The sequence below is a fragment of the Callospermophilus lateralis genome, chromosome 8, assembly GCF_048772815.1.
Source record: "Callospermophilus lateralis isolate mCalLat2 chromosome 8, mCalLat2.hap1, whole genome shotgun sequence".
NCBI lineage: Eukaryota > Metazoa > Chordata > Mammalia > Rodentia > Sciuridae > Callospermophilus > Callospermophilus lateralis.
This window is the reverse complement of record NC_135312.1, coordinates 137,893,778-137,908,402: the sequence shown is the minus strand read 5'-3', so window position 1 is coordinate 137,908,402 and position 14,625 is coordinate 137,893,778. Positions and strand designations below refer to the sequence as shown.

The 14,625-nt window shown below is 57.1% G+C and overlaps 1 protein-coding gene across 2 annotated transcripts in view; it reads right to left on the bottom strand.

The window, feature by feature from the left end:
* Positions 1 to 14,372, bottom strand: part of Trpc3 (transient receptor potential cation channel subfamily C member 3) — a 62,299-nt gene extending 47,927 nt beyond the window's left edge. For both annotated transcript variants that reach the window (XM_076863881.2, XM_076863882.2), the window contains exon 1: positions 14,150 to 14,372. In XM_076863881.2, coding sequence (XP_076719996.2) covers positions 14,150 to 14,334 — 185 coding nt within the window. In that variant the 5' untranslated portion in view covers positions 14,335 to 14,372. The remainder of the gene's footprint in view (positions 1 to 14,149) is intronic.
* Positions 14,373 to 14,625: the final 253 nt, after the last annotated feature.

Here is a 14,625-nt window from a genome sequence, read left to right as displayed (position 1 = left end):
TATCAGTTGAGAGTATTTCTTTAAAATAACATTTACTTTAGGGCATCCAGCTAAGATAAATGAGGCCAGCCTTCCAGCATCTTTCCAGGAACGGATACAGTCAGACCACAGAGACACTCACCTCCCTTGGAGACAGGGAGGGGGATAAGCAGGCAAAAGCCCCTCAGGCACAGGCTCAGGTGCAGGAAGGCCCTGCCCTGGCTGACCCAATCCCTCTAACCATGTAGGCCAGGCCTCCGTTCCTGTCAGCTCACATCACTGCTGGATTGCTTAATTAACTTAATTGCTTAATTATTGATGGCTATTTCACTTGTTGAGTGTCTATGTAGTAAGCACGTAAAACAAAACAAACATTTTAAAACTAATTGAAACCACAGATTGGCACTTTGGTTAATTTCCTCCCTCCTGGTCAGCGGTGGAGGCTGGGGTCAGAGGACGCTGTGAGCGCTCTCCTGCCTGCCCACTGCTCCTTCTGTCTCCATCCCTGAACATGCTTCTTTCTGCCCCTTTGTCCGTCCACACCCTTCTCACTGTGGCGGTCCAGCTTACGGGAGGCTTGTGGAAGCAGCTGCCTGGGGCAAAGCCCACCTGAGGTGAGACTCTCCTGATTTGGGAAGGTGGAGTCTTGGATCTTCTTTGAAACCGTTGCTGAGCTCCGACCTGAGCTTGCTGTGTGACGCTGCTAGTCTGCTCATCAATCTGGATACTTAATTTTGTCTCCTTGATTTGTGTTTCCTTGATTATGGTGTCCTGTGACATTCATGTCCCCAAGGTTGATTGGGATAAGTGCTCCGTGCACTTAGCCTGGGTTCCCCTCTTGTGTCGTCACCATAGTGCCTCACACAGCACAGGATGTTCAAAATACTTGTTGACTGATACGAACCTGGAGACAAAAAGACCTCATCGGGATACTCAGGAACTTCCAGAGGTCTGAGGACGGTAGAGTGTCTCAGCGAGGAGGTCCGCCCCGCTATCCCTCCCTTGCTGTACTGTCCCCGTGAATGTGAAAAAGGAACCACAGCTTGAAAGTCAGAATCTTACTACTATTAAATTACGTGGTGAGCGTAGGTGTTGGGACACAGAGAAGAGCTTCCATGATGGCTCTCTGGACTGAATCCCCAGACCCTGGGCACCCGGCAATGAGTGAGCATCATTAAAGAAATGGCCTTAAGCGGGTGTGGTGACACACACCTGTAATCCCAGGGGCTCAGGAGATTGAGGCAGGAGGATCGGGAGTTCAAAGCCACCCTCAGCAAAAGTGGGGCCCTGAGCAACTCAGTGAGGCCTTGTCTCTAAATAAAATACAAAAAGGGGCTGGGGATGTGCCCCGAGTTCAATCCCCGGTACTCAAACATAAATAAATAAATAAATCAGGGTGGGGTTGTGGCTCAGTGGTAGAGCACTCGCCTAGCGTGTGTGAGGCACTGGGTTCGATTTTCATCTCAGCACCACGTATAAATAAATAAAATAAAGGTCCATTCACAACTAAAAAAATATTTTTAAAAAATAAATGAAAGAAATAAAGGTATCCTGTCCATTTACAACTAAAAACAAAAAGATTAACTCGAAAAAAAAGAAATGGCCTCAAACTCATTACTGAAATGAGGTAAAGAAGGAGCCACTACTGGAGCCATGTGCCAGGCAAGCAGGCCAAGTAACCACATTGATGTGGCCAAAGAGAAGAGAGTGACACTCGAAAGTTTGTGACGGGTCAGCTCGCCACACCAAGGAAGTGGACCCTCCCAAGTGGCCCGGAGTCAGTCGATGGTCTGGTGAACAGCAAGAAGAGCCCACAGAAGGACCGTCGGGGACAGCCAGCATGGGGGTCCTGGCCCTGGAGGTGGTGGTGATGGAAGGGGTAGGGGAGAACCAGGAAGCCTGCAGAGATGTGCTGACAGATGAGACCCTCTTAGGCCCCCTCAAGCACCACCTGTCGGCCCTCGCAGCTGCCTCCAAAGGCCTCCGGCATCTGCCCAGGTACCTAGTGTGGGGCAGAAAGGAGGAGAGGGCTGCTGAGGTCATCAGAATGGCACACTTTGAAAATCTCTAAACATATGTATTTGTGAAGAGGGTGGGGCACCCTGGAAGTCAGCAGTGGGGGGCCCAGTGTGGAAGGTGGGGGCAGTGTCCCACAGCACAGCTGGCAGGTTGGAGAAGGTAGGGGCACCCTGGACGTCAGCAGTGGGGGCCCAGTGTGGAAGGTGGGGGCAGTGTCCCACAGCACAGCTGGCAGGTTGGAGAGGGTGAGGCACCCTGGACGTCAGCAGTGGGGGCCCAGTGTGGAAGGTGGGGGCAGTGTCCCACAGCACAGCTGGCAGGTTGGAGAGGGTGAGGCACCCTGGACGTCAGCAGTGGGGGCCCAGTGTGGAAGGTGGGGGCAGTGTCCCACAGCACAGCTGGCAGGTTGGAGAAGGTAGGGGCACCCTGGAAGTCAGCAGTGGGGGCCCAGTGTGGAAGGTGGGGGGCAGTGTCCCACAGCACAGCTGGCAGGTTGGAGAGGGTGGGGCACCCTGGACGTCAGCAGTGGGGGCCCAGTGTGGAAGGTGGGGGCAGTGTCCCACAGCACAGCTGGCAGGTTGGAGAGGGTGAGGCACCCTGGACGTCAGCAGTGGGGGCCCAGTGTGGAAGGTGGGGGGCAGTGTCCCACAGCACAGCTGGCAGGTTGGAGAGGGTGGGGCACCCTGGACGTCAGCAGTGGGGGCCCAGTGTGGAAGGTGGGGGGAGTGTCCCACAGCACAGCTGGCAGGTTGGAGAGGGTAGGGCACCCTGGACGTCAGCAGTGGGGGCCCAGTGTGGAAGGTGGGGGTGACCTCCCACAGCACAGCTGGCAGGTTGGAGAGGGTGGGGGCACCCTGGTCGTCAGCAGTGGGGGGCCCAGTGTGGAAGGTGGGGGGAGTGTCCCACAGCACAGCTGGCAGGTTGGAGAGGGTGGGGCACCCTGGACGTCAGCAGTGGGGGCCCAGTGTGGAAGGTGGGGGGAGTGTCCCACAGCACAGCTGGCAGGTTGGAGAAGGTAGGGGCACCCTGGACGTCAGCAGTGGGGGCCCAGTGTGGAAGGTGGGGGGAGTGTCCCACAGCACAGCTGGGAGGTTGGAGAGGGTGGGGCACCCTGGACGTCAGCAGTGGGGGGCCCAGTGTGGAAGGTGGGGGGAGTGTCCCACAGCACAGCTGGCAGGTTGGAGAGGGTGGGGCACCCTGGACGTCAGCAGTGGGGGCCCAGTGTGGAAGGTGGGGGGAGTGTCCCACAGCACAGCTGGCAGGTTGGAGAGGGTGAGGGCACCCTGGACGTCAGCAGTGGGGGCCCAGTGTGGAAGGTGGGGGGAGTGTCCCACAGCACAGCTGGCAGGTTGGAGAGGGTGGGGCACCCTGGACGTCAGCAGTGGGGGGCCCAGTGTGGAAGGTGGGGGGAGTGTCCCACAGCACAGCTGGCAGGTTGGAGAGGGTGAGGCACCCTGGACGTCAGCAGTGGGGGGCCCAGTGTGGAAGGTGGGGGGAGTGTCCCACAGCACAGCTGGCAGGTTGGAGAGGGTGAGGCACCCTGGACGTCAGCAGTGGGGGGCCCAGTGTGGAAGGTGGGGGGAGTGTCCCACAGCACAGCTGGCAGGTTGGAGAGGGTGGGGCACCCTGGACGTCAGCAGTGGGGGGCCCAGTGTGGAAGGTGGGGGGAGTGTCCCACAGCACAGCTGGCAGGTTGGAGAGGGTGGGGCACCCTGGACGTCAGCAGTGGGGGCCCAGTGTGGAAGGTGGGGGGAGTGTCCCACAGCACAGCTGGCAGGTTGGAGAGGGTGGGGCACCCTGGACGTCAGCAGTGGGGGCCCAGTGTGGAAGGTGGGGGCAGTGTCCCACAGCACAGCTGGCAGGTTGGAGAGGGTGGGGCACCCTGGACGTCAGCAGTGGGGGCCCAGTGTGGAAGGTGGGGGCAGTGTCCCACAGCACAGCTGGGAGGTTGGAGAGGGTGGGGCACCCTGGAAGTCAGCAGTGGGGGGCCCAGTGTGGAAGGTGGTGGGCAGTGGCCTACAGCACAGCTGGCAGGTTGGAGAGGGTGGGGCACCCTGGACGTCAGCAGTGGGGGGCCCAGTGTGGAAGGTGGGGGGCAGTGTCCCACAGCACAGCTGGCAGGTTGGAGAGGGTGGGGCACCCTGGACGTCAGCAGTGGGGGCCCAGTGTGGAAGGTGGGGGTTAGTGTCCCACAGCACAGCTGGGAGGTTGGAGAGGGTGGGGCACCCTGGACGTCAGCAGTGGGGGGGCCCAGTGTGGAAGGTGGGGGTGACCTCCCACAGCATAGCTGGCAGGTTGGAGAGGGTGGGGCACCCTGGTCTTCAGCAGTGGGGGGCCCAGTGTGGAAGGTGGGGGTTAGTGTCCCACAGCACAGCTGGGAGGTTGGAGAGGGTGGGGCACCCTGGACGTCAGCAGTGGGGGCCCAGTGTGGAAGGTGGGGGGAGTGTCCCACAGCACAGCTGGCAGGTTGGAGAGGGTGGGGCACCCTGGACGTCAGCAGTGGGGGCCCAGTGTGGAAGGTGGGGGCAGTGTCCCACAGCACAGCTGGCAGGTTGGAGAGGGTGGGGCACCCTGGTCGTCAGCAGTGGGGGCCCAGTGTGGAAGGTGGGGGGAGTGTCCCACAGCACAGCTGGCAGGTTGGAGAGGGTGGGGCACCCTGGACGTCAGCAGTGGGGGCCCAGTGTGGAAGGTGGGGGGAGTGTCCCACAGCACAGCTGGCAGGTTGGAGAGGGTGGGGCACCCTGAACGTCAGCAGTGGGGGCCCAGTGTGGAAGGTGGGGGCAGTGTCCCACAGCACAGCTGGCAGGTTGGAGAGGGTGGGGCACCCTGGACGTCAGCAGTGGGGGCCCAGTGTGGAAGGTGGGGGGAGTGTCCCACAGCACAGCTGGCAGGTTGGAGAGGGTGGGGCACCCTGAACGTCAGCAGTGGGGGCCCAGTGTGGAAGGTGGGGGGAGTGTCCCACAGCACAGCTGGGAGGTTGGAGAGGGTGGGGCACCCTGGACGTCAGCAGTTGGGGGCCCAGTGTGGATGGTGGGGGGAGTGTCCCACAGCACAGCTGGCAGGTTGGAGAGGGTGGGGCACCCTGAACGTCAGCAGTGGGGGCCCAGTGTGGAAGGTGGGGGCAGTGTCCCACAGCACAGCTGGCAGGTTGGAGAGGGTGGGGCACCCTGGACGTCAGCAGTGGGGGCCCAGTGTGGAAGGTGGGGGGAGTGTCCCACAGCACAGCTGGCAGGTTGGAGAGGGTGGGGCACCCTGAACGTCAGCAGTGGGGGCCCAGTGTGGAAGGTGGGGGGAGTGTCCCACAGCACAGCTGGGAGGTTGGAGAGGGTGGGGCACCCTGGACGTCAGCAGTGGGGGCCCAGTGTGGATGGTGGGGGGAGTGTCCCACAGCACAGCTGGCAGGTTGGAGAGGGTGGGGCACCGTGAACGTCAGCAGTGGGGGCCCAGTGTGGAAGGTGGGGGGAGTGTCCCACAGCACAGCTGGCAGGTTGGAGAGGGTGGGGCACCCTGAACGTCAGCAGTGGGGGCCCAGTGTGGAAGGTGGGGGGAGTGTCCCACAGCACAGCTGGCAGGTTGGAGAGGGTGGGGCACCCTGAACGTCAGCAGTGGGGGCCCAGTGTGGAAGGTGGGGGCAGTGTCCCACAGCACAGCTGGCAGGTTGAAGAGGGTGGGGCACCCTGGTCGTCAGCAGTGGGGGGCCCAGTGTGGAAGGTGGGGGGCAGTGTCCCACAGCACAGCTGGCAGGTTGGAGAGGGTGGGGCACCCTGGACGTCAGCAGTGGGGGCCCAGTGTGGAAGGTGGGGGGAGTGTCCCACAGCACAGCTGGCAGGTTGGAGAGGGTGGGGCACCCTGGACGTCAGCAGTGGGGGGCCCAGTGTGGAAGGTGGGGGGCAGTGTCCCACAGCACAGCTGGCAGTTTGGAGAGGGTGGGGCACCCTGGACGTCAGCAGTGGGGGCCCAGTGTGGAAGGTGGGGGGAGTGTCCCACAGCATAGCTGGCAGGTTGGAGAGGGTGGGGCACCCTGGACGTCAGCAGTGGGGGCCCAGTGTGGAAGGTGGGGGGAGTGTCCCACAGCACAGCTGGCAGTTTGGAGAGGGTGGGGCACCCTGGACATCAGCAGTGGGGGCCCAGTGTGGAAGGTGGGGGGAGTGTCCCACAGCACAGCTGGCAGTTTGGAGAGGGTGGGGCACCCTGGACATCAGCAGTGGGGGGCCCAGTGTGGAAGGTGGTGGGCAGTGTCCCACAGCACAGCTGGCAGGTTGGAGAGGGTGGGGCACCCTGGACGTCAGCAGTGGGGGCCCAGTGTGGAAGGTGGGGGGAGTGTCCCACAGCACAGCTGGCAGTTTGGAGAGGGTGGGGCACCCTGGACATCAGCAGTGGTGGCCCAGTGTGGAAGGTGGGGGTGACCTCCCACAGCACAGCTGGTATTCGGAGGCCCAGGGCCACACCCACCACAGCACACCAGGCTGCAAGAGAAGCACTCCACAAGAAAGAAGAAAGCAGGGCCTTGGTTTCCACAGTTCCATGCCACGAAAACGAAATGCAGGGGTCCTGGCAGTCCAGAGCGCAGGGAGATAGCTGGGTCTCCACAGGGACGAGGGGACCTCGGGTCCCCATCTCCTCCACCTGCCCTGCGTCCTTCCAGGAGGCACGGAGGCCTTGCCAGACTCCTCAGCTAGGAAACCAGACAGGGAAAGTGTGTCCCTGTTCTCAGTCCTGGGGGGCAGCAGCACGGCCCCTTGCCCAGCCTGCCTGGCTCCAGGGGACGCTGCCTCAGCGTGTGCCCCGGAAGCACTGAAGCAGTGCCTCCTGACGTGGGCATTCGCGCCTCCGGGTCTGCATTGCACTCTCACCCATCACCCATCACCCCACCACGCACTGCTTCCTGTTTCCTTCACGCTGTCCCCCAGTGGTTCCGCAGGGTCTGCACGCCTGGCCTGAGCAAGGGTCAGAGGGACGTCTCTCAGAGGGCTGGCACCTGCAGGTAGCCCACAGGCTGGGTGCCGGGGAGCAGGGCCTTCTGCTCAGTCACATGGGGAGGGGTGGAATCGGGGCATTCTTCTATAAAAACAAATGTCACAGACACATTGATAAAAGCCAATAACATAAATAATCTTTCAATCAAATGTCCAAGTACACATTTCTGTTAATCGGGCTCAATTCCTAATTATTTCATGGAAGTATTTGATGACTTCTCTATCTCTTGATTTTGATCTTACGTAAAGTTGACCTTTGTCAGGATAACCTAGAGGGGCAAATGTGGGCTAAATCTTAAAATTAATAACCACTGAAAACTGATTACTAATTAAGCCTATTTTCTAAAATAAATGAATTTCACAATGCTTACTAAAACTAATATTCATTATTTCAGTATGATGAGAGACAAATTAAGAGTTATGTGAACTGAGTCTATAGTTAAATAAGAACAGAGACAAAATGAATTCAATCAAACAAAAAGCTGCTCACTGAAGAGAGATTTTATTGGCCATTTAAACATACTAGTTACTACTGAAGATGTCTGTATTTTAGCCTTTACAGCTTTTAGAGGGACCTGGTTTTCTGTCACTATCATCACGTGAAGTCAAAGTCTGGGGCTCTCGACCCTCACTCGCCTCGTGTCTCTCCAGCCTGTGTCTCAGCAGAATCCACAGGCACCGACTTTACTGGACAAAATGCATTCAGAGATGATGCAGAGTACCCTCAGGTCAAGCTCTTTCCTTAACAGGTCACACACGGTGGACAGCTGAGTCTCATGTTTTACAAAGGTCCAGGACTAACAATATTATCACCTATTATTTGAAAGTAGAAGTTTTTATAACAAGAGTTTTCTTACTGGATAATTGTAGACAGTGTCCCCGACCCAGATGCTGAATTAAGACAGAATACTGTGACCGTCCTGATTATCCTCATAAAGCCACGACTGGAAGTCGACAACTCAGCCCTCCATGCCTTCTCCCTGCAGGGCCATTAACCCGGCTCCCGTCCAGAGCAAGGCTGCCATCGGCTGCGGGCAGTGTGGATGTGGTGGAGAAGCCCGACTGCTGGCCACGCAGGGCTCCCCTCTGGGGCTGCTCGGGGACACTCACGGCTACTTGAGCATGCTGCAGCAGAAGCCACCCTGATCCAATGCCAGCTTTCCTTCCCACGGGCCAGGAGCTCAGGAGACATTCTCTCCCTCCCTCTGCATTCCCTGTGGTCTTACTGCCCGAAGTAAACCCAGCCCGTGGGCTTGTGGGTATTTTAGGCAGGGACGGCTTCACGTGAAGAACACCTTCAGAGAGGTTTGCAGTCCTAGCACAGAAATGAGAAAATTCCTAAAATTGTAGCTCAGCCCGCAGGGGATGGGCCAGGCGTGGACGGGGATTCCTTTGCCTGGGTAAGGCCAGGAAAAGGGAGCGTGGGAAGTGCGGGGTGGCGTGGCCCTGAGACAGCCTTTTCTCCTCTCCCCTCCCGACTCCTCTTACAAGCTCTGCAAGCTGCTCAGCCGTCAGCAGCCAAATGCAACCATGACTTAATTGAATCTCATAAATGAATTAATACTAATTAATAGTTTCCTGTGTTGTTTCTCCTAGGAGTTAATTGCATTAACAATGTTTTGAGGAAGAAATGCTTAACCCAGTGGAGGCTACAGTGTGCACAGGACAGCCTGGGATCTGGAGGTCCCAGAGAGCCTGGGGCTGCTGTGAATCCCATGTCGACCGTCAGCTCCAGTTGATGAATCTGTGAAATAAGGCACGGGACTTGATCTCGATGAACCATTTCCAACTCAAACACTCTATTATTCTTCAAAATGTCGTGTACTAGTTAAATGGAGAGGGATAGTGCTGAGACGACTGCAAGTGGGGACTGCAGGCAGCCTTCTTATGGTCATTAGACAGCCATCTATTCCATTTGCCTGATAAGCTCATTGTGAGAATATCCCTCCATCTGGGATCTTAGTTGTGTCAAAAATACTGCCATCGTTAGGGCCTGAATGAAGAAAACACAACCGTAGATGGCTGGCTTCAGGATGATAGGATAAAGGCCTTTCGCATCCCTTGCCTTCTCCGGACTCTCCAAGGACAAGAGAGCAAGGAACAGCAGCATGAATGCCAGGAAGCAAGATGAGCCCAACATGAAGATGGAGAGGAGAAGGAGACGCATCCGCGCGGGAGGGAGGCTCCCAGAGAGCGCCAGGACAGGGAGCGGGCGACCAACTGCTCAGCCCAGAAATGCAAGGCAAACAATTCCAGAGGAGCAGGAAGAACCCTTCCCTCTGCCTAGGTCACCATTGGTGTGGTCACAGGACACCCTCCCGCATCCTGTGGGGAGAGAGGACACTGGTGTCTGCAGACACAGAGACCAGCCTAGGGTGGGCAGCGCCAAGAGCAGCCGGAGCCCTGCCCACGTCCAGACACCAACCAACGGCTTTATTATTTCCTAATCCCTCCTCCCCTAAGAAACAGGATTTAAAAAACACTGCATCCCTGACACAAGAAAGCATGCTACCAAAAAAAAAAAAAAAAAACCAGGAATCCTTGTAGCCTAAGAGAGGCGTAGAGATTAAACTTCCAACGGCGGGGCTCAGTTCACACTAGGCCCTAGTTTCAGTTCCCCTGCACTGACTCTGTGTGTGTGTGTGTGTGTGTGTGTCTTTGCTAAAGTGAAAGAAATTCAGGGAAATATCTCAGAAAGAACACAAAAGAACACAAAAGATAAGTATTGGAAAGCAGGAGAGAGGAGATACAAAAATCAGGGGATCTGTTTAGGAAATACAACATCCAGATAATAAGTATTCTAGAGAGAAGAATAAAAGTAGTGGTCAGAAAATAATATAAGAAATGATATATGGAAACCATAATCAAATCAGAACAAAAATCTCCAAATTGAAAGGATTTAGCCAGGACCCAGTTTAGGTAATGAAAAAAGACCCATCTCAAAGCACACCTTCAGAATAACACTGATGAGAGACAATTCTAAAAGCTTCCTGAAGGAGAACGAATTTAAACATACACAAAGTAAGTCAGAGAGCTGTAGAAGAGATGGCTGCAGGAAACGAAGCTGCAGAAGCCGAGACAAGATGTGGCAGACCCTACTCCAAGAAAAACAGGGAATTATAAAAGAAAGGTAGTTCTACAGTATTACTTAGCAGTGATCAGTGGTTACAGGGTTATAATATGAAGACCTTAAATCAGATATTAACCAGAAAGATTATGGCAAACTATGTTGAGAGGATAAGAGGAATACATGAGCAAAAACTGTCTCCTGAGGTTACAGACGACATCTAAACAGCACAGGGAGGAGTTGGACATGGAGTGGACGTCCAGGAGAGGGAAGGACCCTGGAGCCACTGGGTGCTGGTGCTCTTATAGGCCTTTGAGCCTAACGATCGTCTACAATATGTCCGTGTATTACTTTGATAGCATACAAAATAAAACAAACCAACAAAAACGACTTCTCCACCGTTTACTTAGTAAATGTGCTACTCTAGGATACAAAACAGATCATGTACTGAGAGCTTGCAGATTATCAAAGGCCTCAAGTCTAAAGCCATGCTGTGCTGCTCTCGAAAATCAAACCTTCACCTCGGAGAAAGCGGCCTTCTCCTTAATACCACACCCATCCGACTGCAGTCCCCAAGCATGGATTCCAGCCCCTGGAGACTTGGCAGTCCCTCGGAGACTGAACTCCTAGTCCAGGGGGGAGGAGGCCTGGCTTCCAATCTGATGCCTAACTAACCCACACAACATGGTTCCCAAACCCACAGCCACAGCCAGCCAGGCCTGGAGCCCTCCACAGGTCCAGGGCCAGCAACAAAGCCCGGTCCCAGGGTCACAGGGCACTGCGTCCTCCCCTTGGCTCCCCGTTCACACGAGAAGAAGCCATTGCTGATTGCCAAGGAACTCAGAAAATGACCTCTTGGTTCCAATTCTGCATCTGCGAAGGATGGCCAGGGTGAGCCCTGTGAGGAGCTGTGACTTGAGTCACACGGCAGCAGAGTATGACATGACACAAATCCCTGCTTTCATTATCATGGCTAACTTGGGGAAGTACTTCTTCTGAAGAAAAATGAGGCAGAATTCTGTTTCCTAGAAGTCTCCCCTGTTCGAGCTAATCCTGCTGACAACTCCAGTGGCTTTGTGCACGTGTGTTGAAGCACCCGAGGGTGGTTCTTCCCATGAACGGGGGTCCGTCTTCCTCTCCTGGGGCTCTTCTCTAGGCAGCCCCATGCTAAGAGTAGCTGCTCCTTCTCTTTTTCTCTGTTCTTTGCTTGTTAACTCTGTCCCTGCCTCTAAAAGAAAGTTACACACACACACACACACACTCGCCTGGGCTCTCCGCTGCTCTCCTCACCCTCCTCTCTGGGAAATCTCTCTACTCCAGCCACCCCGCCCCTCCACACACTCCCACATGCTCTAAGCCCTAAACCTGCATTTCCACCTTCTTGCTTGACACTTCCATTAGCACTAGCTGAAAAAACAGGCCCCTCTCATTTCTCTTTCTTTTCAATAGTGACATCAACAGTCTTAGTTATCTAGGTCAAAATCATCATCAAATCCTCTAGGACCTTCTTCTCTTCGCACCCTTCATGGGAAGTAGAGTGTAAACCTCAGAGACACGCGTGTCTATCCTCCCCGCCAACGACGCTGCTTTTCACCCATATCAACACTGCACTATAACAGACCCATCTCAGCCTCAGTGTGTTCCTTCCGGGTCTGCCACCGGCCACTTCTACCCATCCTGCTCCCAGAGTGGCTTTGATCAAATGGCTGCTGACTTAAAACTATCAATGGCTCCCCATTGTCACCTCCTGGCACATAAGCCCCCCCGACATTAATGTCCCAAATCAAAATGTTTAGCCCAGCATTTCTGTTGTGCTACTTAAAGCATGATTGCTCATGCTCCGTCTCTGCCCACCTCTCTCAGGACACTCTGAACCCCCAGTGGAGGAGAGCGGGCCCTGTCCCCTGCGCTGCCTCTGCAGCCTGCACTTTGCACAGGGACACACGCAAGAAATGTCTTTGAATTGAATCCCAAGAGGACGGTCTTCAAACGCCTGCTTGGAGTTCATCAGACACTTAACAACCCAACAACTTCTAGAAGGAAGTCATCTCTGACAGCAAACCCTGGTCCTGGTTTGAACACAGCTGGGATGAAGGAAGCTTTGGCTGGAACTGACGGCTGACAAATGGTTCTATCAAAGAAGACAACAACAACAACAACAACAACAACAAAAGGCTGGCTAGTGACACAGCAGATGACACTCTTGTCCCTAAGTCTGTTTATTCAAAATCCCCTAGTGGAACACCAGAATGAAACAGGCCACAGGATTTCCCTGAGGAACTCTCCTGACCACAGTGGCCGAGACTCACTGTCCTCCCATCCTGCTGGACTCTAAACCCAGCTGTGCTTCTCTGCTTGCTGAAAATAACCGTGGGGCTTTGCTAGGCTGCACTTCTCTCTCTGGCCCAGCTAGGGCTGTCTGCTGATTTTTAAACAGCATTTATTCGCATGGCCTTGTTCTACTCATAGAACAGGAGGAGTGAAGCTCTTGCAGATACTGCTATGAGCTGGTCTCTGATTCACCACGTGGCAGGCTTCAAATAAACAGGGAGAAACGTTCATTAAGCATGTCTCCTTGACCTGTGGGAAACAGGTACCAGGGCACTGGCTTGCTGATTATGGAAAGTCAGTAAACAGTTTCAGGTGTTCTACTAGCCCTCAGATGGCCAGCCCCCAACTAGCCTTGCTCCAGGGCTTTGTGCAATTGACCTCAAACTTCAAAAGCGGGTACAGTAATCTACTCCACCCTACTTTCCCTGATAAGAGTATTCAGGTGTCCCACTTTGTCTGGATTTATGGTGAAAGAAAGAATTTTTAAAGAATCAAGAAACTGAGCAAGTTTATTAAAATAATTTGGCAAAGAGAAAACTGGACAATGTCTGAACCCCTCAGGGGAGCACGGAAGCCAGCTGTGGCTTTTAGTCCCCAGGATTCAGGTCTGTCTTGCATTTCCTGGGCCATTTCCACTGCACTCTAATCCGCATCAGCAACGCACCCGCTCCTTTCAAGTCAGAACCCTCACCATGGGGTCTACTCCCGGCCACCGATTTCTTTGTCCCTCCAGGCAAATCCAGCTGGGTACCAGCTCTGGTCCAGCCAAGCAAGTGGGTGAGTCCCAGAGGCCCAAGGTCTCTGCTCGGCAGGGACAGCTGGGGGCGGCAGGGGGCGCTGCAGAGCCTCGGTCCCCACCCAGGAACCAACCCCAGGGCTCTGCCTGTCGGTGGCCGCCGCCTCCTCTGACCCCAGGCTCTACCTAAGTCTGTGCCGCTTCCTAAAAAAGACAAGGAGCCCTTCAGCACAGCCCAGATAGTGGGAAGAGAAGCACGGGCATCTCACCCCGAAATCCGACCGCCCCTTTTGTCTTGATGCACCTCGCCGCAGACTAATGGCTGGAGATTCAGAAAAGTTGCTCTTTCTCAAATTCGAGCGCCGACCGCTCCTTTGTTAAAAGGAAAAAGCCGGGGAGGAGAGTGCGGGGGCGGGGAGGAAAAAGAGAAAAGAAAAGGAAAACCAGTCGGGGACCCTGAGCTCGGTGGGAACCGCAGCCCAAGTTGGCACCAAGCGCCTGGGCGGCCGCGCGCCCCCTCCCTCCGCGGGCACACGGGCGGCGTCGGTTCTAGACCCCATTAGGAACGCAGTCAGGGAACGCGGGCGCCCAGCACCCCGTTCCGCACCGCCCCTCCCAGCTCCCCACTTGAGCGCCCCCCGCTCGACGGCGGGAGGTGGAGGGGACCCGAGTTCCCAGGGTGGCTCCCGCGGGGACGCCGCGGGGGAGCTGGGGCGGCCAGGGTCGGTGCGCAGCGTGCCCTTCCTCGGCCTCCCCAGGTAAGCCTGGGGACTCCGGGGTCTGCTTCCGAGGGTCCCAGTCCTAGGGTAGTCGCGCGGGCCGGGCTCTGCTGGCTGGACGCGTGTCTGCCATCAGTGTCCGTCTGCGGGGCCGTTCCGCGCCTTCCTTCGGCGCCCCGCACCCCCAGTCCCTCGGCGGAGCGGGACGGAGCGGGAGCGCCGGCCGGGTCGGCGGGGGCACCGTCGCCCGGATCCACCCGCCCCGCCGCGCACGTCGTGGCGCCGCCCTCCCGTGCGCGGGGCGCGGCGGGCCGGTACTCACAGGTCGGGCCCCGGGGAGCCGGGCGGCGCGCGGTGGCTGCGCGGCTCCAGCCCCCCGTTGACGCCCCTCCAGCCCCGGCGGCGGCGCTGCGGCTCGGCTGCCGCGTCCTCGCCCTCCTCCTCCTCCTCCGGCGCGGGGAAGGTCACCCTCGCCTGCTCCTTGCACTTCCTGACCTTGGTGGACATCGCGCCGGCCGCGGGCCTCCTCCGCCGCGCGCCCTCCGGGCGGCGCCGCTCCCGGCCAGCAGCGGCCCGGGGCAGGAAGGCGGCGGGAGAGCGCGGCGCTGCCGGCGACCTGGCGGCTAGAGGCGGGAGCCGGAGCCGCGCCGCCGCCCACCATCCAAGCGCGGGAGCCGCCGCGCAGTGGCCGCGAGGAGGAAGCCCGGGCGGAGCGCGCGCCGGTGCCGGGAGAGGAGCTGCGGCCCCGCGGCCGCGGCGGTGCCGCCTGCGCGCCCGTCCCCTGCCTCCGACAGCATC